Source organism: Papaver somniferum, chromosome 11, assembly GCF_003573695.1.
Source record: "Papaver somniferum cultivar HN1 chromosome 11, ASM357369v1, whole genome shotgun sequence".
Lineage (NCBI taxonomy): Eukaryota > Viridiplantae > Streptophyta > Magnoliopsida > Ranunculales > Papaveraceae > Papaver > Papaver somniferum.
In genome coordinates this window covers 109,134,534-109,159,696 of record NC_039368.1, presented here as the reverse complement: position 1 = coordinate 109,159,696, position 25,163 = coordinate 109,134,534, and the positions used below count along the sequence as shown (strand labels likewise).

General features: G+C 33.9%; 1 protein-coding gene and 1 long non-coding RNA gene across 7 annotated transcripts; both read left to right on the top strand.

Annotated features, from left to right (window-relative positions):
* The first annotated feature begins 12,036 nt into the window (after window positions 1-12,036).
* Window positions 12,037-20,300, top strand: LOC113323470. 6 transcript variants are annotated; one of them, XR_003347629.1, is made up of 9 exons: window positions 12,037-13,166; window positions 13,344-13,434; window positions 14,349-14,415; window positions 14,850-15,000; window positions 15,113-15,193; window positions 15,595-15,777; window positions 16,834-16,994; window positions 19,573-19,599; window positions 19,730-20,300. It is a non-coding gene; the product is annotated as an uncharacterized LOC113323470 (long non-coding RNA). The 6 variants fall into 6 exon arrangements; XR_003347630.1 differs by having other exon boundaries at window positions 15,302-15,777; XR_003347628.1 differs by adding an exon at window positions 15,895-16,158 and having other exon boundaries at window positions 15,113-15,777.
* An 837-nt stretch (window positions 20,301-21,137) lies between these two features.
* LOC113320820 (tubulin beta-2 chain-like) lies at window positions 21,138-23,384 on the top strand. The gene is made up of 3 exons (XM_026568711.1): window positions 21,138-21,648; window positions 21,971-22,240; window positions 22,347-23,384. The coding sequence occupies exons 1-3, from the start codon at window positions 21,255-21,257 to the stop codon at window positions 23,030-23,032; spliced, it is 1,350 nt and encodes a 449-aa protein (XP_026424496.1). The 5' UTR covers window positions 21,138-21,254; the 3' UTR covers window positions 23,033-23,384.
* Window positions 23,385-25,163: the final 1,779 nt, after the last annotated feature.

Sequence of the window (25,163 nt, the reverse complement as noted above, 5' to 3'; positions counted from 1 at the left end):
AACCGTTGTCTGGAAAACATTACAGTATGCGTACTTAATGTACAAACTGTGTTGGTAAGATTCAGGTCCGAAAACCAAGCATGCATACCTGTTCGTAAACGGTTTCACCTGTGGGAGTATGTGAACCAAGTATGCGTACCCGTTCACAAACATTTTTACCTGAGTTAGGTCCGGAACTATAGCATGTGTACCTGTTTGCATACTGTCGGTCAAGACCAATGCCAGGAACTTGAGTATACCCATTTGCATACTTGAGTGGTTTAAATTTTCTAAAATCGGAAAAATATGTTTATATACTCATGAACAATTACATTTATATAATAACGAATGCAATCTTTGCAAACCGTGGCTTAATGTTCGTGAATTGATTCTTGTACTTATGAATCAAATCCGATTGTGCTTCAATTAGATCATATATACTTTTATGAAGAACATAATTAGATCATTTGATTATCATTGATCATCATAAGTGATTTAGATGTTTTAGATAAATGTGGATTAGACAAAAGTGTTCATATGGATAACTTTGGTTAACTATTGTTGAACCAACCGAATGTACACTTTTAGGTACGGTTACCTATATCTAAATGAAGTATATTTCATTTGTGTATGACAAGCAAAGTCCATCCAACGGTGGAGAGATATTTCTTTGATTTCAAGCAAAACTTAGCTTGCATCTTAAATCAGGATTTCATCTAATAGTAAATAATGAATGTTTTGTTTCTAAGCTAACTAATGAAACCCTGATTTGAAGACTATATAAGGGAGAACTCTAGCAACTGGTAGAACTCTAGCAACTGGGAAACCTAATTCCCACACCTCATGTGTGGTACTAGTTGCGACTAGAGTCATTTCTCCTTTAACCTTGGGTTTATTCCAAAACCGTGTTGGTTAAAGACTTAAAGACTTCTTTGGGATTCTGAAGCCAGGTCCAACTATTTTATCTGTAGTTGCGTAATCTGATCTTACTTCTTCTATCGTATTGAGTACTATCTTCTCTAAGATTTTATTGAGATTTATCTCCGATAAGTAAGATATAAAAATTAATCACAAAGCTCTTCGTATCATTCTTTGTGATTCCACAATAACTTATTCTACTACCATATAGTTAAGTTATTGTGAGGTGATGATATTTCTAGGTTGTTCTTCGGGAATATAAGACCGGATTATCAATTGGTTCCTATGCACTTTGATTTATCATAAAACGGAAAAAAACTTCATATGTATTTATCTATCTGAATAAACTTTTCTATGGGAGACAGATTGGTTTATAAGTCTTCTACTTTGGGTCGTAGCAACTCTTGGTTGTGGGTGAGACCAGCTAAGGGATTCAAGTGCGCAGAGTCCTGCTGGAATTCAGGGAGTAAGAAACGCGATTTTACCTTGATCAGTGAGAGATTGGTTAGGGCTCAACTACATTATAGTATGAAGTTAATATTGTAGTAGGATGGTGTCTGTAGTGGCTTAATATAGTGTGGTGTTCAATCTAGACTAGATACCGGGTTTTTTCTGCATTTGCGGTTTTCTCGTTAACAAAATTTTTGGTATCTGTGTTATTTCTTTTCCGCATTATATTCGTTTATATAATTAAAATATCACAAGTTGTGCGTAGTTCAACCAATTCGAAAATCCAACCTTTCGTTGTTGATTGAAATAGATTGACACTTGGATATTGGTTTTTTGTACCATCCAAGTTATTTCTCATATTCAATCAGGCTCACAGATTCCTCTGTTCGATTGCAGATTGATTTGAGAAATCGAGATATAACTTTTGGATACTTTTCCTTGATTGAGTCTAACTGTCTAGTCGACTCTCTTGGAATTGTGTTGTAGTTGTCCATACATATTGCCTAGTAAAATATTGGGTGTGGTTGTTATACCCCCATGTTTTCAAGAGGTAAGAGAAGACTAAGGGAACAACATATCATCGTAGTATATTTCAAAGTTTTGGTACAATTGGACTTTAAGGAACATAAAAATACTACACATTGGCATAACAACTTGAGTAGATTCATTATTCTATCTAAATACTCTAACTTGTGTGTCCTCATAAGTTGTTAATATGTATGCATCTTCAACAAGTACAGAATGAACACATGCAAAATCGAAGGCATTGTACTAAAGTCGGTTTCACACTAGATTAGGTTTAAGAAGTAGAGTATACAATCAAAGATATCCTTGAAGACTCATGAAAATATCTAGAAGAACTTCATTGAAGGTTAGTAAAAAAATACTTGATTCTCTTGTTTATTATACCTATTTATCTACCGAAACAAGTGTTCACTCCATGAAACAATTCCTATGACGGTAAATATACATTTATGTATACACTCAAGGATATTTGAGCCCAAGAATTTAGTGAGTATAAACTTTGTCCCTAGAAAGGTCTTCAATTTGTAGTGAATGAGAATACGAATCCAGTGAGACAATAATCACTTAATTCCGAGTTATAGTGAAGAAGTTATGAGTGATTTATTAAAGCAACACTTAGATGTGTGGCAAAGGTTGATTCGTGAATATAAAATTATGCACGAACTTTTTGGAAACAATTTGCAAACTAAAATCATGAGTACCTGACTAAAGGTATTTTTAATCAAATATTTGGTGTTTCCTTTTCTAGACAAGGTAGCTTTGTTTCCAAGCAACCTAGTTGATTATTCACTATAAATAGAGGTTTCATGTAACCATACAAACCATCTCTTGGAAATTGTGTGTTTGTAACATAAGGTTGTTTTCTACATATTTGTTCTTCAAGAACAATAGTGAGATTCCAAAAGACTTTACTTGAGGTTTGTAAAGCACATGGAAGCTATCTTTTTTGATTTGTTATGGAACCTGTCTCTAGTTGTTTTCCACAAATCCTAGAATTGGTATATTAAGATATCTTTAAATTATTTCCAGATGATCTTATGAGGAACAATCAATTAGGTCATGGGACGTGTAAATCCTAATTGGTGAGGAGTATCTTTTAAAGAGAATTACACTATGCTAGAAGATTAGCATCTTGTAAAGAGAATTGTGGTTCTGCTAGAAGATTTAAAAGAGAAATTCCTAAAGAGAAACGGTGTTCTGTTAGGAGTTTTATAGTGAACGAATACGACTAAACTAGGTATTACATCCAGTCTGAAATCTGATAGTATGTAGTTGGCTTAACAACTTAAATAAGAAAATCTTATTGCACACAACTTATTAGAACTGTATCCCATATTTATCACAGAGAAATCTGATGATGTTGAAATCTCCTTCCACCATAGAATTAAGGATGTGAATATTTCTCACATAAGAAAGTTACATTTAAAGATCTTACAAGTAGGGGAATTTAAAAATCTTGCAAGTAGGGGAATTATTTGGACCATAAACCTCAATGAGAAACCACCGTAAGGAATAATTCTTGTTTTTGACACCCGCACAGAGGGTATAACCCCTTGGAAAACAACATTGACCTCAAAATCATTTATTTTCTAGAAAAAACTATACCGTCAGAAGCTCCAATGAATGGGAGGAGATTATGCTCAAATATATTGGGATCACATAAAATTGAAATTTGTGAGTAAATAAACACCTCTCTGATCGACTCCTAAAGACAAATTATATTTGATTTAAAAAAATAAGAACATATACTTAACTTTAGATCGTTTAATATGATCACCCAATCCTTGAAAATTTCATGTCATGATTTTTGACCTCGTAATTTCCCTTTCTCCACCCTAGAGCTTGAATTTTCAAATAAAATCCCTTCGAAGTATTGCTTATTGTAAGAAAAATCCAATTTTCGCATCTCCTTTAAAAATGTAACATTTTCACATGATCTAAATCATGTTTACACCTCAGGGCCATCCTTTTAGCTTAAAGAGCTAGTTGTGTCCACTACGACTTTGTATATTGGATTAATATGGCTTCGGAAGTATGTTATCTGCTAATGAATTTTAATCCAAGTTCCAAGCCAAAAGTTGAAAAGATTTTCAACTTCTTGATGAATAGGAGGCTATTCAGTTTTTTGAGGGCTGATATGAAATAATAAAAAAATGAAGAATTAAAGAATATAAGGGAGAAGGATGTGAAAATAAAGGAAGTGATATAGAAGCTAAGGAAAATAATAAATAAAAGAAAGATCCAATAAGGATAAATTTGAAAGAGAAAAAAAAAACAGGGTTCAAGGTTAGATGATAGTATTAGAGCATTTCTTGGTTGAACCTACAAGTTCTGTCATCTCAAGCTTACTCTCAATTTTAGGTGATCAAAACTATATCTTGATTTCTAGTCTACTAAGTCAAGTTTCAGATAGGTTAGAATTGTAGTTTGAGTATCATAGATCATCCTTGAAAAATGAAGATCGACGAAGACATTTGGAGAACTTCTGTTTCAGGTATATGAAGACTAAACCATTATATTCTACTCACTACACCATCATTCTATCTATTGAGACTATGTCGTATAACTTACAGTAGAACCACAAAGAAGATGTTTCAATTCATGGTTGTCTTGTGAAAAATCTCGAAATATGATTTAGCGACTAGATGTTCAAAGGTCCTTAACAATATTAGTTGTTTGAATTAGTTTGTGGATCAATTGAAAATTTCTCATGCAAATGATTATATCACTTGGGAATGTTTCAAACATCGTACGCAAGAAATATAAATTTACTGAAATTTCTACTCATGGTAGGTTGGAGAACCACTTCGGAAACCATAGATATCTAAGATATAGAAATACTGGTAGGTTAGCGAACCATTTCGCAAACAACAAGTTCAATTGGGTACAGTTCACGAACCCGGTTGGCGAACCGTGCTGAACTAAATTTTACAGGTTGGATAAATAGCCTAGCAGTTGGGGAACCCGGTTCACGAATTATGGTCATCTGAGTTCGGTAGTCTAGTAGGGTTGGCTAACTCGGTTCATAAACCATAGTACCCTGACTAGTGAAAAATCCTTACGGTTGGAAAACCGTTATACCAATTGTACCGATAATGTTTAGCAAATGCTTAAAGACTTATTATTTTAATATGTTTAGTATTACTTAAACGCTTATGTGTTTGTATCATGATTAATTTCTTAGGTGTTTAAATGAACATCAAATAACTCTCAGTTCTTTGGCTAACTCGCCAAACTGAACAATCATTATACACGGTTCCACAATATAACTTATGAGTATAGTCTTTTATTGTATTTTGAAGACCTAAGTTGTTTGATTGATTCTCAAGTTATCTTAGATTGAATTCTAAGCTAACCATGGTATTTGAAAACTATAAATAGAGCATCTTTGTCAACTGGGAATATCAATCCCCAACACTCTGTGTCCTTTTTTCCGGAGTCGTCCTCTATTGACCTTTTATATCTACGAAAAAGTTTGCTTGGGGATTCGTGAAGCCAAGTCCAACTATCTTTACCTTGATATTTTGTGAATCCTGATCTTGCTTTTCTGTTATTGAAGTTCTCAATCTTTCAGGCAAGATAGATAATAATCGCAAAGTTCTCTTCGTATCATACTTTATGATTCCTCATGATAGATATTTAAAGACTAATTTTAGTTGATCTTTCAAAGATATTTCTTGATAGGTGGTTAAGAATCCAGGCTGCTCTTCGGGAGTCATAATTTCCAGATTTGTGAGGTTTTCTAGGTTTAATTTTCTGTTGCAAACAGATTTCCACACCTTGATATTTAATATAAACGGAAATCAAATAGATTTATCTGTTAGAAGCATATTTGTATCAAAAATCTTCACTTCGACTAAAACAACTCTTAGGATGTAAAGGACGTCAACTAAGGGAATCAAGTGCGTAGAACCTTGCGAGTTTCAAGAGACGTAAAAAGAGTGACTGTAACTGAATAGTTTGGAGGTCTTGATTCCGTCTCAAATACATTCCAGTATGAAGTCTGATAGTAGGCTAGTGTCTATGTACATACTGATTAAGTAGAGGTTGGGATATTAACTCTATATAGATATTGTCAAAGATCATTAAGTTGGTCTACTTGAAATTTTATTAAGTTTTGTCATACATGTCTTCGAACGAAAAAATTTATGTTATTTTATTCTCTGCGTTTTCAGATTGAGTAGGCTCTATATGATAAATAGAGATAAGGTCTATATCCATGTCAAGCGTATGAGTTTGACGTTGAGCAAGCAGAAGATGAGGTGGGTTCAAATTCATTATGTGAGAGAGAAGATAAATAAAATACAAGTCATTAAAAGATGGTGCCACTAACTTAAATCTTGTTTTTCTTCCCGATCCATATCTTAACAAATTTTTTTTGTTTATTTGATTGTTTAGGAAGATGCAATCTATCTCGAGAGTACCAAGATTGTATGTATCATCGGTATTATAGCTTTACTAGGAAGTGATACTTTCTTTAATTCAAGAATAAAAATAAAATGGGTGGAGTTAACTACCACCACAATTCCGAAATTCCCTTCTTGGGTGCATAGTTTTATTAATCTTAGAATAAAATTTATTCCTTTTAGAGTCTTGACTTTGACTCGAATTTTTAAGATATCTTCCAAATTCGAGGTACTTCTCTCAACTTTTACAATTTTACCACAACAGTTTTCCAGTGCCTCAAAAACTTGGGTAAACCAAAGGTGCCAAAGTACACCTACAAAACGAAATATTATATTTGGCTTCACCTATTTGCTACCTTTGTTTTTCCTAGTTGCCACCTTCCCAGAATTTCAAAGTAATTTTATTTTTCAATTTTATTTTTTTCTACTTACCACCTATCAAAGTCAAATTAAATTTGGCTATGATTATTACCATTTTTATTTATCTTGTTCTTCATCAATTTATCTTCTTCTTTGTCGATCTCATTTTTTAATACATAACCACAAACCCTAAATTAATAATTCTTTTTATTCATAGTACAACAGAAAAATAAATTAATCTTTTATTTTTTATCGTTTAATTCATTGAGAAATAAGCTAATGACCCATAAACTACTATTTGAAAGATTCAACTATTAAAAATTTATGGAAAAATATTGTTGTGGTAATGGATAATACTTGGTGTGTAAATAAACTATGGAAGTAATCTCAAAGGAAATGAATTTCAGGTCATATAATCAACTTTCCATAATCTGATAATCGGTCAGAACACGATTGTCCAAAACAGATGTAGTCGTCCAGAATATGACTGCTTGAAACATCCGTAGTCGTACAGAAAAAGTCGACCTAGTATACATATGCACGACTAACAAGAGTTATGGTCAGTTAAGTATGTGGTAGTTCTTGAGGTTTAGTGATCACTATATATACGAGTAAAGTAAGTGTGGTTGTCAATAATTGACAAAAGGGTCAGACATTTTCAAGCTTCTGGATTTTCTTCATCACTGTATCTGTATTAACAAGCAGATGATAAGAAACTTTAGGGAAAAAAAGGATTAAACGAGACGTCGGCTGTGAGAATCATGGGTTCTAAGTTTTTCCAAATATGGGGTGTATAAAAATAGTAGAGGGTGTAAAAAATAAAGTCAAAAATATATGAAGGTAGTATTTAAGATATTTTAGAATATACTTGAGTGGTAAATAGGATAATTAGGGGTGCAATTAAAGTGTGTGGCAAATAGGAAAAGTGTGGGTGGCAAATAGGTGAAACCTTATATTTACAGACATTCGAAAAAGGGTCCTATTGCGGAGAAACAAAGATACAATTTCCTTATAGAAATCTTGAAAACATCAAAATCACGATTTCCAATAGTAGCAAGTTCACTGTTTGAAATGTGTGAACTAAGAAAAATTGAAGCACTAAAGTGGTCGATAGGGACAATATCAAAAGTGAAGAAGAATTGAGATACGCACAAATAAAACTGCTCATTTTCGTCTAATTAATGACTCTCGGGGGGGTCGTGATGACAAATTCCTTATCTCACAAACCATGATCATTATCATTTTTAAATTGCAGATATATTGATTTACAAACAATCCCATCCACCTCGAAGATTGAAAATTTAGAAAAAAAACTGACATTGTAAGGAGAGTTTGCTTAGAAAGGATGTTGCAAATGGTGAAATCATAAACAATTGAGGAATTTTTTGAATCCTGAAACTGGTTTCTATGAAAAATTAATGAAAGGGGTTAAGGTTGGAAGAACATAAAGAAGGTATTGCTGCTAATGAATGAACATAGAAGCAAAGGAGTGTACATATTGTGGTGGAATAATTAAGATAGATGTGTGGAGTGGTTGAAGTCTTCATAGCAGGTGGAATGACTTAAGATAATGAAATTTATCTTGAGATTCACGTGCATAGACCATATTGATTGTAGGCGTGTTAAGACTGAAAGAACTAAGTAACTTGTAGTTAGTTTACTTGGTCTCAATTATACGAAGTGGTAGTAGTCTTTGTACATCAACTTAATTCTGAGAGTATTCAAAACTAGACTAGTTCTCGAGTTTTTTTCCTTTCAGTTTTCCTTGTTAGAAAAATCTTGTTGCATTCATTTACTTTACTTCCACGTTATAACTATTATTTATAATTTAAGTAATAGCATTGTGCGTTAATCAAGCACTTGCTTTCATCCATAGTTTGGTTCGATTTTGAACATACACCATACACCAAGTGTACATCTTGTTTAAGTAATCTCCTTGACAGTTCGTGTATGTATTAGATTACACTAGGCATGTCTTGCTTATGTTGATATCGAAAATATTGTAGTTATTTATACCCTCGTCATTTCAGTTTCAATTTTAACATCAAAGTATGCTATCTACTATTTAAATTGTGTTATAAAAAAAAAATAGAAAATAAATAAAATTTAAAATAATTTTTTAGATATTTTTTATTATAGTAATGATCTACATACTAATCGTTTAATTCAGCGATAAATAATGTGTACCGGAATACTCCTCTCTCTCACATCCATTCAGATATACGTTTCTCCAGGGTGAATATATATGTCACTAAGCGTACATCTCCAACATATTACTCCGACTTATCCATCGATTGCTCTGAGTTTGAATATTTTCTTGAAGATGGTGATCTAAAAAACTACAACAAAAATAAGGATGGTGATGATGATTTCGAAGATTACTCTGAATTTCAAAGCTTCCTTAAAGATGATGATGATGATTTCAAAGATTTTTATGAGTGTCAATGTTTACTTGAAGATGATGCTCCAAACAACAATAATAACAAAAAGGATGACGAAAGTGATTCCGAAGCAATATTATCTTTCTCATGTTCTAAAATCATCTCCAACTTAAACAATATCAACAATTCTCTCAATTTAGGGGTTTCTTAAGTTATCAAATTTAATTTAGCGAGTGCTTTGCTACATGAGTTACTATGATGGATGCAAGTGCACAAATGGTTCTAAAAGTGTTGCGAACCAGACCTCTAGGCAAGAAGTTGTAGGTATGGGTGTACATGGTCAGTTACGGTTCGGTTTTCACTCAAATCACAACCGAAATAATTACTTTCAGTTTTTTATTTTCCAAACCAATATCATGCTATTAACCAACAGATTCGAGTTTTAGTTTCACTGTTGGGTTCTAGTTTTAACATTCAGTTTCGATTTTACCATTATTTTATCAGTTTCATGTAACTAACAGTTAAAAAAGAATATACATAAAAAAGTAAAAAATTATAATATAGTTACACAAAAAAACGGGCACCTAGCTCAGCTGGTCATCCCTGTTTCCCAAAGTTTCATGCTCTCCAGGTTCGATCCCCCAATGGCGTAATATTGCAGAAATTAACATGGAAGGTAGTGTTAGTTTGCCCCCTTGTGACACAATCTCAGCCCCCCATCCGCTCTGTCTTCCTTGGCTAGGTTACCCGTGAGGCTCGCTAGTATGTTAGCACGACAACCTGTTCAATTAATGTAGCAATATGTTTTTGGAGCTTAGCTTGTTAGGCTTCCAACTAGTTAATGTAATACTATTTTATAAATAAATAGAAAAATCTATATATTCAAATTAAATAAAATTAAATGTAGAATTTATAGTTTAAATCTACGGGTAAAATCAAATATAGTTAACACAAGGTAGATCTAATGGTTGATGTTAATTACATCAAAGCTAATTGGTTTTACCATTGGTATTCGGTTTGGTTTTTACATCAAACCAAAACTGAAACCGTTACTCCCGATTTTATCCTTTTAAATCAAAACCAACAATTAGTAACTAGTTCGGTTCGGTTTTTTTCTAATTGGTTTGGTTCGGTTCAGTTTTAGCGTTAACCGTTATCATGTACAGTCCCGGACGTGGGTGCTACTTTGGAAGCAACTTGAAGAACAGTACGGGAAAGCTTAAAAGGTAGTTATAGGCTGTTGGATGGTTTTATGGACGGTCTGATTGTGGGTACTTTATTTTGTCTAGGAAATTAAAGCTGGGAACTGTATGGTTTTAGAAAGAGGTCCTTCTAGAAAAATCATTTCAACCTATGTCCTTTTCCTTGTTGATAACGTTGTTACGAAGAAATTGCAGGTAGATATACAAACTCCAAGTTTTATCTCCATTAAACCTGCTTCAAAACTGAAAAGAAACAAAAAAAGAAAATAAAAAATCAAAAGAAGAAGAAGAACCGATTGAGTGAAAGATGAAACACTATTGATGATTTCTTTATAACATATAAAATAATCAAGTCTTTGTAACTTCAACCGTATAAATGGGTTTGAAATTTGATCAAATTTTACTTACATTAGGGAATCGAAATATTCTTACTTCATTTTCTGATGAAAGAGAATAAATGTTATATCATCTCCCTCTCCGTCTGATTCCAAACCATTCCACCTAATTAAATCATATCAATTACATTAAACAAAACAAGAAATTTATCTTCGTGTTCATGTTGACTGACAGTGGTGGAGTTGTTATATTGTTGGGTTTCAAACACATTCGATGAGTAAATTAAATGAAGAGAACTGCAAATTAGGAATTTTCACTTTTAATTATATCATGTGGTTTGGATGGATAAGTAGAGTTTGAGATATTGTATTTGTGCTTATTTTTTAAGATTAAGATTTATTGGCCTTGAATGGTTATGAGAAATGTTGTTACCATGATGACTGGTTTTTTTTTTCAAGTAATGTTGTTGTAAAAACAGAAATTTATAACATCTCAGTTGATGATGCCTTCATTGACGAGGAAGAATTGTAACAGACGAGACAAAAAAAAGAAAAAGATTGTTATGGGCCCATTAGGTATTAAACCAGAAAATATAAGGACATAAGTTAAACAAAAAATAAAGTTAGGAAATCTGTTTTTTAAATAATAATTCTAGCAGCTGTGATTTCCTAGACAAAATAAAGTATCCATAATTGGACCGTCCATAAAACCATCCAACGGCCTATAATTGCTATCATGGTGCGGGGTATCACTGCTCCAACTTGAATACATTCCGAACAAAGATTGCCAGTAGGCTTCATATGGTTCGTGACACTCATGTGTTTGGTCTAACTCATTTTGCCTATGGGTTATTAGCTTTTATGTTGTTAGATATTAATGGCCGGTTAAGAATTGATGAAAACTAATTGCCGAGATCATTAAGCCAATTTTTTTTATCGGTCTTTAAAAAAAATGAAAACCATAAATAATTGTTTTTATGTTATTTTCTTTTTTCTTCTTCTTCTTGTTCTTTTTTCGGAATAAAGTAAGAGATTTAGAAAATGATTACAACCGAGTAATGTCCAGTACCACTATCTCTTAAACGAGTCTTTATATTTAATTTGATTTAGTAGATTTTCCCTGGTTTTCAAAAACGGTTTTTACCTTATCAAACAATGTTTAGAAAATAAAAACAGAGAAAAAATGTTATGTTTTAAAAACTACTTTTACTCCACCAAACAATTTAAAAAAAAAAGAACGGTAGAAAATTATTTTTGAAAAATGTTTTTAAAAAAATCATATTATTGAGCCTCCATTCCCTTTTGGATTTTGGGGTTATATGATATCTAACATTCTAAGTTTAGATATGAGAGACCTAATTTATATGAAAAATCAAATTTACTTTTACCTATAAATAAATTATAATTTAACTTTTCATAAAAAAAACTAATTTTTTCTTCTTCTTTTTCTTCTTCATTTTCTTATTCTTTTCTCCTTTATTTCATCATGATGAAAATGATGATCACTAAAAAAAATTAAATCTATTTTTCTTTTTTCTCTTATTCATCGCATCGTGATGAAGATGGTAATCATAAAGAAAACCTAAATTTATCATTATTCTTCCTCTTTTCTTCTTCTCCATCGCATCGCGATGAAATTGATGATCATAAAAAGAAAAAACTAAAAAAAAACCACCGTCAATTTAGTTTTTGATAGTAAAAAAACTCGATTCGGTTAAACCAGAGTTAAAAAAATCTGAAAGTGTTTACGGTTGGTAGTTCTTAGTTTCCCAACCGTTAGTCACATACTACGTCTGAGAGAATAGGAAATCCTAACGGTAAATTTGGTTTACGGTGAGGGGAATACAACAGTAAGATGTTGTTTACGATTAGGTATGCCTAGCCGTAGACGATCCTGATAATCACATAAAAAAGAAAAAACAAAGGTTTAGTTTTGGTTAGGATTTCCCAACTGAAAATGTTTATTTCGGTCAGGTTTCCCAACCGTAACTTTAGCTTTCGGTTTGGAAAACCTAACCATTACTCTTTCTGATACTTATAAAAAAAAAGAAGAGAAAAAACGGTCGGGAGTCTTTTATTTCCCAGCCGTGATTTATGGCTGAGATTGTTTCAATTCCGAGTCGTAAACTTTAATTTACGTCCGGGTGGACAATGTTTCTCAACCGTAACTTCAAAAAAACCAGATTTTCTCGATTTTTGTCGGTATCGAATCAACAAAATTGATCATTTTGTTATAAAAGTTAGGAGTATTCTAGCCCTTACCAAAAATAATTGGACAAGGGGTTATAAAAATTACTACCAATGACCTAGTGAAGCCCCCAAAAACCCATCTGTGCAGTCCCAATAACAAGATTCTTTTAAAAATAATACCAATCAGGCCCCTGGAATTTCTCAACAATTATCGGATAGTCCCAGAAACCTAAAACGCTTTTACACATTCTCACTTTACTGTTTAAAACGCTTGAAAGTGGAAAATCCCAGAAACACTTCCCCTTATAAAAATCTTGAAACCCATTTTCCATCAGAACTCGATTTGAATCGCAGTTTATCTTATGAAAACCCTTGGCCGATATCATTTTAAGGGTTTCCAAGTCTATTGCCAATTTTCAGGTACGAATCACTAAGAATGTCTCAGTTTCATTATTTCGTTTAGATTCATTCTTCTTTAAGCACAAAATGGCTGTTACGATGATCTATCTGTGTATTCTGAGTTTCTTGGCGTGTTATTGCATGAGTTTAATTTGTCTTAATTTTATAAGAACCCTTGTTTTTGTCTGTTGCTTATAGCGCTGTAGTTTTGTGGAGAGTCTTAGACACTATGAATGCCACATTGAGCAAGCTTGGGTTGCAAACCCGTAATCTTGTTAAGAACCACAAGGTACCCATCCTCGCCTTTTTGCAGCATGCACAATTTAGAATGATGCCTATATGTGCTTCATGTGTTTGTATTTGTGTGTATATCATGTACATCTATTGCCGCTGTGGGTTCTCAAAAAAAACGTTATGTTAGTACATAAGGGATTTTTTAGTCGGGGACATAGCAGACCTTATCTTTGTCAAGTACAACTTTAAATTGGTAAGTCTGATGAAAACAAACCCAATAGATATACCAATCCTATTTAGTTGAAGACGTAGATATGAATTAAGATTGGGTAGAGGAGATTGAAACCCCTAGCTGAAGTGCATTGGCAGTTCAATTAAAAGATGGTGATGGTGACAACTTGGCTTTAGACGAACATTAACGCATGTGCCAAAGCAACAAAAAAAATTGTGTAGTAATGTTCTTCGGCTGTGCTAGACAAGTATAAAACCGACTGCGTAGGCCGTACAACTGCACCTGCATAGACAAGCTCAGTCCAAATTTGAATCCCTATTTCTTCTCTTCCAGATTCCGCGTTCATTCTATGAGCATCAATATGCGAAACTCAGGTGTCGAATTGATTCCAAGTAATACTGAATGGATCAATCATTTTGGTGTTCTAGAGGACAATGCCTTGAATCCAGGACAGTATCAAGACATATTTAATTTAGCTCAATATATATAATTGAGGTTAATGTTTCTGTAGTAAGAATAAGAATATATAAGCTCCTTTGCTTAATGTTTAACAACATTATTCTCATATTGAATGTATCAAAAAAATTTCTTCTGACTTTGTCTCTCTCTAGAGAGGAGGCCATATAATATGTTCTGCGGCTATCATACATTAATGTAAGGGTTGGAAAAAGCCGAGTCTGTGCACGCTTTTCTTCTGTAGTAGCAAAACTTGATGTGGTGTTACAACTATTATGCAGGAGTTGATCTCATAAAGTGGTGTCTACATATTGACTTTGTTGGGCGTCTGCTGGATGTAACATCGAGGTCGTACAACAACAACAGAACTCTCTTCTCTTCCTCTTTTTTGTTTTGGCTGAGAGAATTTATCAAACACTTACTGAACCAGAAAATGGTGTTCTTTGATTTCAATGTTCCATATCTAGAACCAGAAAAAACGGAAAAACCCTTACCAGACAATAATGGAAAGAAAAACACAAGATTGAAAAGAGCAGTAAAAGCAATGAAATTAGGTTACAGTGGAGTAGCTTATATTAGATGTGTGAAAGGACGTATGTCAGATAATGATCATTGTACTATTTATCTATTGCTTCTTTATTGCTAAAAGCTTCTCCAACTCTATCTGATTCTGTTAAATTTCATAGAGAACTATTGAAGGTTCTATTGAATACTCCTTTTTGTCAGTACTAGGTTAACAGTTACTGTTGACAATATTGTTCAAGCTGGTGTTTTAATTTCAGGAAATCCTGTTTTCAGAACTTATGATTTGGTTGCTGTTAAGCCTTTGAATCAAACTGTATTTGATCACGTCTGTAAAGTTTCTGAGGTGGATTTAATTGCTATTGATTATTCGGAGAGGTTAAGCTTCCCATGGTTAAAGCTGCAATCGAGGTGCATTCTTCAACTTTTCTACCCCCCACCCCATGTATAACGAGTTAGGGTCTAATTCATCTTATTTTGAAGCATGCACTAAGATTTATATGGTGTTGTTTATTATATGCAGCGAGGGATATACTTCGGAATATCATATTCACATCTTATCTCTGATATTCAAGCCGGGAGGCAAATTGTTACAAATGCAAAGGTCAGAATTTAGTAGTTTAAAATTAAAAATTTGATTGCCCAAATAGAAATTGTTACACACAGACTCAGTACCACATAAATAAATCTGTAACATCTCGATATATTGTAGGTGGGCAAATTCTTTATAACTTGTGTTTCATGGGGACTTGTCATAAATCTCTCATTGGCATTGATGGATTTAAAGTTTGGGTTTAACAGTTGTTGGTTTGTTAATATAAAGATTTACATGATTGTGTCCCAATTCCTGATATTGGGTTGGTATCATCATTATCAAAGTGCAGCTAAATTGAGTTTCATGTTAAATTTGCTTAAGTCAGTAGTACGTAGTAGAGCCTCTAACTTTTTGGTTATCACATTTTCTGTGATATTTGATTTTAACAAATCATCAAATCTTTTTCCAAGGATACATATGTATGACCACGATTTCCAGCAGTTAGTGGATTAGACAAGAGGGAAAAGTATCATTTCCATAAGTCGTGCGTCCTCTGCTAATGAACTTAGAGGACTTTATGATGTGGCAAATCTGTTCCCTCTGCGTGGCCTCTCTATGGAACGCGCAAAAGCTGTGACTTCAAAGAATTGCAGGTCTGTTTACTTAAAAACAATTCATCATTAATTTGAATATGTCAATTTATAAACTTATTACAAAAGGTACATTTAGGTGGTTCAACATGTTTAACAGTCCACTCTTGTGTGTGTCAGGGCTTTAATAGCTCGAGCACTTAGGAAAAAACAGTTCTACAAAGAAACCATCAGGGTTGAAAAATTCCATCTTGTCAACAAGTAGATACAAAGGAGCCTTGGTTTGCTGACTCCAATAACTGGGATGAAATCTCCAGCAGCGAAGGAGATATTCAGTTGGATGATATTGCAAAAAAAATGTTGAGTACGATAGGATTTGAAGATGTTGGAATTAGATCCATGTAGTAAAAGTATCGTCAATGCAAGTAGTTATGCAGATGACAGGTAGAGAATAAACCAAAATGACTCCTTTAATAGTTTTTGTCCCTGATTTAGGTGACACGCATAGGCTATTCTGAAACAAGTCCTTCAGTAGTTGAGTTTGTCTCATTTTATAAATCTGACTTCTCTAGCTTTCATTATGATAGTTTTGCGTTAGCATAGTTTTTGTTTAGTTAAAATGCAAGATTGTTATTGCCGTTGAGACTTTGTTGTGCGTTTTTAAACCATCGCTGATGCAGCTATCACTTGGATTTACATAAATATTTGTGAACATGATGTAATGGTGATCAGAAATAAATATTAGAACTTGCATCTTGCGTTTACTTCCGCAGAGTACTTTGTCTTGTTATACCGTACCCTATGATGCATACTAAGAAAGTGAATCCAGTTTTTGAAATTCTGATCTGTCATTTCTATGTTATGTGACTGCTTGTTTATGAGACTGCTGATTTTGATCCTCCTTTTGGATTTTCTATATACTAGGAGTTGCGATATTTTATTTCCGTTGCATTCTGGTCCTCTATTTTTTTGTTTAATTTTTCTTCAATATAATCAGTTGAGCATCCCTCCCTTTTTTCTTTATGATGTTGATTATTGAGAATCCTTGTTCCTTATTAGTTTAAGTACTGAAATGTGACTCTATTGGTGTTTCTCATATGTGTTTATGATTATCCCTAGACATCTACGAAAGCTCTCCAATCACATTATGTAGCTTTTGCGTCAATTACAGCAACACCTTCAGTATGGCATAGCAGACTAGGCCATCTCTCAGATCCTATTCTCAAGCATCTGCATCAGCAACCGTTCATCAACTCCTCTTTGTCATCATTGTCAAGTTGGTAAACATACTAAACTTCCTTTGCGTATATCTACTAGACATGCTTCTGCTCCTTTAGATATTGTACACTCTGATACCATGAGAAAACTGATATGAATTAATCATTTTTGATTTTGATTGTAAAAGATAACAAACAAAGTTACAGGACTAGGACAATATAAAGAAGATGACTGACACTACAAGTAATACAAGAAGGTGACTGGATAGTGTCAGTACAAAACAGAAATAGAGATTCTAAAAAGAATCTTCTAACAGAAATAGTAAAGACAGAATCTTCTGTTGCAGTTGTGAACAACTGTCATAGGTATCCTTATACCTAGATACCCCCTTGGCCGCCAAGGGTTCGCCCAATGGTTCAACCACCATAGTGAAGTAGCTCATATAAGTTGATACCATCTTGTCTGGTAGATTTGGAGCATGTAGTCAACATAGCTGCGAACTCATGCATGTCGTTAAAAGGAAACTTACAATGATATTCTGATTTTGTGAAGTTTATAATAAAAATGATTAAATTTGGTGAAGTTTCAAGGGTTTGAGAATACTTTGCCACCTGTCACTAGGTCCTTTCAGCATAAATTGTTATTTTTTTATTTTATTTTAAATCAGTTTAATTTAATATGATCTTTTGAGTGTCTTTCTCCTTTGCCTCTGCTCAACCATTTGTTGATTGCGTTCTCTCCAGATGCTCCAACAAATGTCATAAGTTAGGATGTTTCAAATAAAATTTCCACCCGTTGTGAATAAGCTATTGTTGTTGCCACGTGTCTCTGAATCCTTTTAACATTAATGTGGTTAGTGACTGTTTTTTTTTTCCTTATAGTTAACATGCTTGGTATCCAGTGTGATGTCGTTGACGTATCTCCTTTTTGCTTTTTCCTGTTATCTGAGAAGGTTTATGTCTGTCTTTCTTGAAGCGCATTCTCCGAATAAATACTCACATATGGTATATCGCTATATCTTTAGTTTAGTGGGGGTGCATGCATAAGGGTGGTAGTTCATTATTCATTTTTGGGATTCCAAGCTGCTTTTATAATCTCATTTTCATGCTTTTTAAATCGAATAAAATTTAGGAAACCAATTGTCACCGTTTGAATAGTTCTTTAATGAGTGGCTAGTCACTCATTTCTCCTTAGTTACAGTGGATGCTTAATAGCACAGCATGAATGCAACCTTTTACATCCCCCAAGTTACATTTTCTTCTCCTCGGATTTGACATGCTATATTAGAGTCTAAGTATTAATTATCATAGTTTCACCCTCCATATGCATCATTACCATATCTTCTTCGTAATATTTTGTCAATACAGAAAAGTATAGGAATAAATCAGAAAATTAGAAGCAAAACTATGACTAAATACAATGTAATTTAATGTTTGCACGTGCTTGCCTAAATAACAAATTAATTTTTGATTCTCGCCAATGATATGCCTTATTTTATCTTCTCTTTTTGAAAAATATCAATGTATATCTAGGCATGAGATTATAAAATGATTATATTTCAGAGCTTTACTAGACACAAAGATGAAAGATCAGGCAGCCTAAAAGAACGTACAGTTACTGTTAAGATAGTTTTGGTCTTATAACGAAGCCAAAGGCAACTTGAATTGTTTCGTGGGAGTTTAGACCCCTTGTCACCGTGTTCAACCTTGTCAAATTCTAATAGTTAATACTTAATAGTTTAGACCCCTAGTCACCAAGTTATCTATTAAGCAAGTAACTCATATTATTCTGCCACTTTCTGCAATATGAGGTTTAGTGTAATTTAGCATATGAAAGAATTTTTGTGCCTTGTGTGGAAACAAACTCAAAATCTTTAGTTACTATTATGCAGGAATGTAAATTTTAATGAATACATTGACAGTACGTGACTTTTGAATCATAGATAGATATTATGATTCGACATTAGGGTATGCTGTGAACCTATTGTAAACATGGTGCAAGATCACATGTTCATTGAGTAAGACCATGTTAAAAAATGTACAGAAGAACTACTTAACTACTGCTGCTAGGGATGATCAATATATAGGTATGTATTGGAGGATAAAGAAGATCTTCAAATTATTCTAGCAACTCGCGGAAAATAAAACTTCAAGTATTTGTCTCTCCGCGGTGTAGGTTATGCTTGCTGGTAATGAGCCTACAAGTATCAGAACTTTTGGTAGACATTTGATTTGCGAAAAATTATCATATAGGTTTTTAGTTTCTGAAGATTAGAGTCACCAAACCGATTTGGGTAAAAGCTTAAGTTTTAGTTAAGAAATCGTTTTGAGCAAAAGCTTTAGTTAACAGGGTTTCAGAACCCCAGCCATAATGAGTAGGTTATTTGTATGACTGTTTATCAAGACGAGATGTATGTTTCAAGCTACTCACTTTTTCATACTCCGTGATATGGAATAGTGAATTTCTGTCTTTTCTCTACTTCTGTGCTTGCATCAGATATTCTCCCGTCATTGTACTGTTTATTTCCAAAGTGGTTAGTTTGCCAGTTTCTGATTTTTGTTTTGTAATACCTTTCACATTAACTTTGACTCCACTCCTCTTCAAGTACATTAGTGACCAATCGTATTTTTATTTTCCCAGATAGATTGCTAGCCGGTAAAACGTAAGGTAGGTGTGTCCTGAATTTCATTACTGTAGAACAATTTTTTTCTAATGAACTTCTGGAAAATGAAGATGTTATGGTCTTTCGTTTTCCGCCTAGAAACCAATTTTCATGCTTATCCATAATCTACTGCAGGAAGAATCAACTCCAACTGTGGAAAACATGGGGAATAGAGAATAAGAACAATGGAGGAAGCACATTATTATGCCTTGACATCAGGGTCAACTACTTCATCTGTTCTTTAGATAAGCTTTCTGACAGCAGTGTGACAATAAAATGTAAAGAAACAGTATAGTTACAAGTGACAGTAGGTATATAAATGTCTTTATCTAGGAAAATTCAATAGCTTAGTGAATCTAAAGACATAGTATAGTTACAAGTGACATCAGATGTAGACACTGAATGTTAGTTAGGTCGTACTTGTAAAATCCTGTCACAAAGGTGAGTGGTTGCTTTTGCTTAGGCTACTAATAAGTAGTTGATACTTGTCCAACTGGATATGCTAATGCTTCTTGAAGTGCACTTATTTGTGCAAGCTGTCTATTTGTTTGGTGGCTTCTGTTTTACATATTCGCCCAGTGCAAGACAATGGTGCCCTCAAGGTTTCTGGTGGTGGACGGCGTTGAAAGAAAAATCATCTCTGTAATTTTCCGTTCTTGTCAACTATTTCCTTCCTAATTTTGTTGGGTTTAACATTTTTGAGCCAGACCGGTGCTTCAACAATGATAATACCTCGCATAGAAATCAATCTTGTCTCTCTTGTTTCTTTAAAACTAAGTTATTTCAGTGTCCTTGTTTCTTTTCCATTTAAAATCATTAGTCTTAATCTTTAGCTACTCCGTTACTTATTGGAGACGCGAACAAAAACTAAAAAGAAAAAGAAAAAAACACAAGTATTCTACTGATTACGACCTCATTCACAACACTCCAAGTATATACGTAATGATTTGCTGGTACTAGTGTTGATCAAATAATTGCAATTTAGTTTTTGTGAATTACTTCGAAAACAATTTCCGGTTAGAACAACCAAATTTAAAATCCTCCAGGGTGTAAATAATCCCCCTAAGCATGTGATTAGAGCCAACAGATAATAATCACGTGGCTTAGTCCCACCTTTAACATGGGATGTATATATAATACAACCATATATCAATCTGGTCCACACAAACTATAACAGCAGGAATACTCTGGCATTTCAAAAAGTTTTACTGCCACGAGGATAATTTGGTCATTTGGCTGAATCTGTTGCAGCGAGAATTGTCTGGTCTGTCGACCAGAATTTACGACACGGCCGTTTTTGGTCATTCACCACTGGCGATATTTTCGATGTGGTGAATAAACCCTAGATTGAAATTCGAAATTTGAATTTCAAAATTTTCTAAAATTAAAGCGCGATTCATGACCGTTATAGTTACATACAGCTCATTTACACCTACCCAAATTATTTCTAACCCTAGATTCTTTTCTCCCAATCCCCATACTTACCCGACCCGAATAACTTTTCCTTTCTTTCTATATAAAAAGGGAGTGAAATGAGAGATTTTAGAAACCCTAGTTATTATTTTCTCCTCTTTTTTTCCCACTTTCTCTCTTCCTTTCGAAATTTCTCTCTCTCTCTCTGAAATTTCTTGTTCGCTTCAAACCCTAGAAAAAATTCAAAATGAGAGAGATTCTTCATATTCAGGGAGGTCAATGTGGTAATCAGATCGGAGCAAAGTTTTGGGAAGTAGTATGTGCTGAGCATGGTATAGATCAAACAGGAAGATATGAAGGCGATTCAGAGCTTCAATTGGAGAGAATCAATGTTTATTACAACGAAGCAAGTTGTGGTAGATATGTACCGAGAGCTGTACTTATGGATCTTGAGCCTGGTACTATGGATTCACTTAGATCTGGTCCTTTTGGTCAGATCTTTAGACCTGATAACTTCGTCTTTGGTCAATCTGGTGCTGGTAACAACTGGGCTAAAGGTCATTACACCGAAGGTGCTGAGTTGATCGATTCTGTTCTTGATGTTGTCAGAAAGGAAGCGGAAAACAGTGATTGTTTACAAGGTATATTTTATAAACCCTAACTCAATTTTTGTATATTTTACATTCATTTACTTTTCATTTTTGAGTAGATCTGTTGTTATATGTTTCCTATATTCAATTGATTATGAGTTTTTAGTCTTGTTGTTAAGTTTGCTAGATTTTAGAGTTATTATGTTTTATCTGTTGATTTAGTAATTTTTTTTTAAATGTTTTCTACTCGATGTATTCAATGATTCATTTTCTGCTCAGGTTTATCTTGTTTAGATTCAGTGGTTGTCGATTTACCACGGGTTTGTTTTGGCCAGTTTATATTTATGTTGTTATTGTGTGGTTTGATCTGTAGGATTCCAAGTATGTCACTCTTTGGGAGGAGGAACTGGTTCTGGAATGGGAACTCTATTGATTTCAAAGATCAGAGAAGAATACCCTGATAGAATGATGCTTACTTTCTCTGTTTTCCCATCACCCAAGGTTTCTGACACTGTGGTTGAGCCTTACAATGCTACTTTGTCTGTTCATCAACTTGTTGAGAACGCTGATGAGTGTATGGTACTTGATAATGAAGCTCTTTACGATATTTGCTTCAGGACTCTCAAGCTTACCACCCCTAGCTGTAAGCTCTCAACCTTGAACTCTGTATGCTATTTTATTTTCATTTAGTGTAGTATTATACATACATATACTGATTGTTGGTCTGGTGTTTGTTTGTGATTAAACAGTTGGAGATTTGAACCATTTGATATCTGCAACAATGTCTGGTGTTACTTGCTGTTTGAGATTCCCTGGACAATTGAACTCTGACTTGAGAAAGCTTGCTGTTAACTTGATCCCGTTCCCTCGTCTTCACTTTTTCATGGTTGGATTTGCTCCACTTACATCCCGTGGATCTCAACAATACAGAGCACTTAGTGTACCAGAGCTTACCCAGCAGATGTGGGATTCTAAGAACATGATGTGTGCTGCTGATCCTAGACATGGACGATACTTGACTGCTTCAGCTATGTTCCGTGGGAAGATGAGCACCAAAGAAGTTGATGAACAGATGATGAACGTCCAGAACAAGAACTCTTCTTACTTCGTTGAGTGGATTCCTAACAATGTTAAGTCTACAGTCTGTGATATCCCACCCACTGGTCTTAAGATGGCTTCTACATTCATTGGTAACTCCACTTCGATTCAAGAAATGTTCCGTCGTGTCAGTGAGCAGTTTACTGCTATGTTCAGGAGAAAAGCTTTCTTGCATTGGTACACTGGTGAGGGTATGGATGAGATGGAATTCACTGAAGCTGAGAGCAACATGAACGATTTGGTCTCCGAGTACCAGCAATACCAAGATGCAACTGCTGATGAAGAAGGTGAGTATGAAGATGAGGAAGAGGAGCTTCATGAGGAGTACGAACAGTAAGAAGATCTTACTCATTTTGGATGCTGCAACTTCCAGTTGCCCTGTGATTCAAATCTCCTTTCCTTTGGGGATTGGCAATGTTGCATGTTAAGCTTAGTATGTAGTAATATCTTGACTTGTTTGGTTCTTATTTTCAGTTTATTGCTGCAACTCTTTTAGTTTACTTGGGAAGTTTGAATAGTACTATTTCTTCTGGTATATCAATGGGTGGATTGGATTGTTATGTCTGTTCTTTGTTCTTATTTTTCTTATTTTGCTAAGTCATGGGTGTGGTTACTTTGGATATGGTTAATGCCTTGCATCATCTGAACATAAATGAAAATGGTTAATGTGTACCCCAGTTGCTCTTGGAATAAGCTTTTTGCCCTTGGAGCAGCCCTTAAATGTTCATAATTAGTAAGATCACTATATGAAGTTTATGGTTTATTGCTCTTGGTTGATAGTTAAAACTTAAAATGTCTTTGAATGCTTGTTTTTGTGCAGTTGGCTGTTTAGCTTTGTTTGCCGTTGGTTGCTCCAATTGAAGTCTGAACCTTATTATTTAGGAACTAGGAAGGGTGTCGCTAAGAGGACTGCAATGGTGCGACTAAAACCAAAAAATAGTCAAATTTTTGGGTTATCTCATGTTCTTATTATTTTGTCCATGTGGCAAAGAACTAAAGAATGGATACAACTCTCAAATCGATTTTAAAGCCTCCTATTGTCGGAGCATAGTTATAGGATAAAACATGCTGTGCCTTTTGCTCAGTTTTGGTTTAGTTTCCTGTGTTGATTTAAGCTATGGGCAATGGATTGGCTTGTGCTCAAGAGGTCTCGATTCAAGCTATATTCAGATCTCATCAAGTATAACATCCATCTCTTCTAGTTGAGATTTTTCAAATAGTTCAAGTGTGTTATTCTACTAGCTAGGAATGTGCCTGACATCCGAACTCTTATATTCAACCAATTGTTTAGGAACCAGGAAGGGTGTCACTCATGTGCAGAGTCATTTCTTCAGCTGTCTTTCCACACTTTGCACATCACTCTAGTCAGGTCCTTGCTCCCAAGTGTATAATATTAATTAGCTACAGGGGGATCTCCAATTTTAAATGTCTTTCACCTGTTGCATCAGTTAAGAATCCAGCAGATGTGCAAACCAGAAACAAAACACACCCATTGATTATTTTTTAAGATTCGATATTCTCCTCGGTTTTATTATACCTAGTGGATCATGGATCCAACAAAATTTCTGCAAGAAAAACTAACTCGTTTTATTTTATTTTATTTAAGAGATAAGAACTCTGACTTGGTTCTTAACCCACTAACCCGGGGCGCTCTTTCCTCCCTTCAGTATTGGAGGATTCTTAACCCCGATTAGTTATTGTCTTTTTTGAATGTTATAAAAAAACTAGGCATCTTTCATTTTGTATCTCTTTCTTCTTTTTTTCTTGATTATCCTTTTTTCTTTTTTTTTTTTTAAATTTCTCAAACAGGACTATGGAAAGAGTATCCTAATTTAATACGTGCTATAGACAGTAATAATTTTGATCATTACTACAATCAAAATGGTGTATTGCAATTTCTAATTTGTATGGCCAGAACCTATGTTTCAGGTGGCAAATATATTACCATAATCAAACCGTTGTAGTCCGTCAACAACTAGTTAGTAGATATTTAACAATCTTTGATACCCATTGATATAAACGATAATAAGAATGTTCTTACCTTTTGTTGATATCCAATAGTCTTCAGTACCCATTGATGTTTTTTAAGCATTCAATACCCATTGATAGACAGTAACAGAGTTGTTCTTCCCTTGGTTGATTTATAATCAACTAGGTCTTACGGCACGGGCATAATTCTTATTTAGTTATGCATTTTTCGACGTATGAATATTAAATATAATATGTATTAATATCAAGTTTATCTTTTGTATCGTTGTAAAAGTAAAGGGAAACCTGATGGGTATTTTTAATCTTTACTTCACAAAGCCTTTCTAACATTTTCCTCCTTGACATCCTCCTATACTATGTCTCTCCTTTTTTCGAGTTGTATCTTCAAGCCAACAATGAAATTATATAGAAATTAATTTTACATATTTTGTCCCAAAAATATATTATTTGATATGTTTTTTAGTTTAAAAAGATATCTT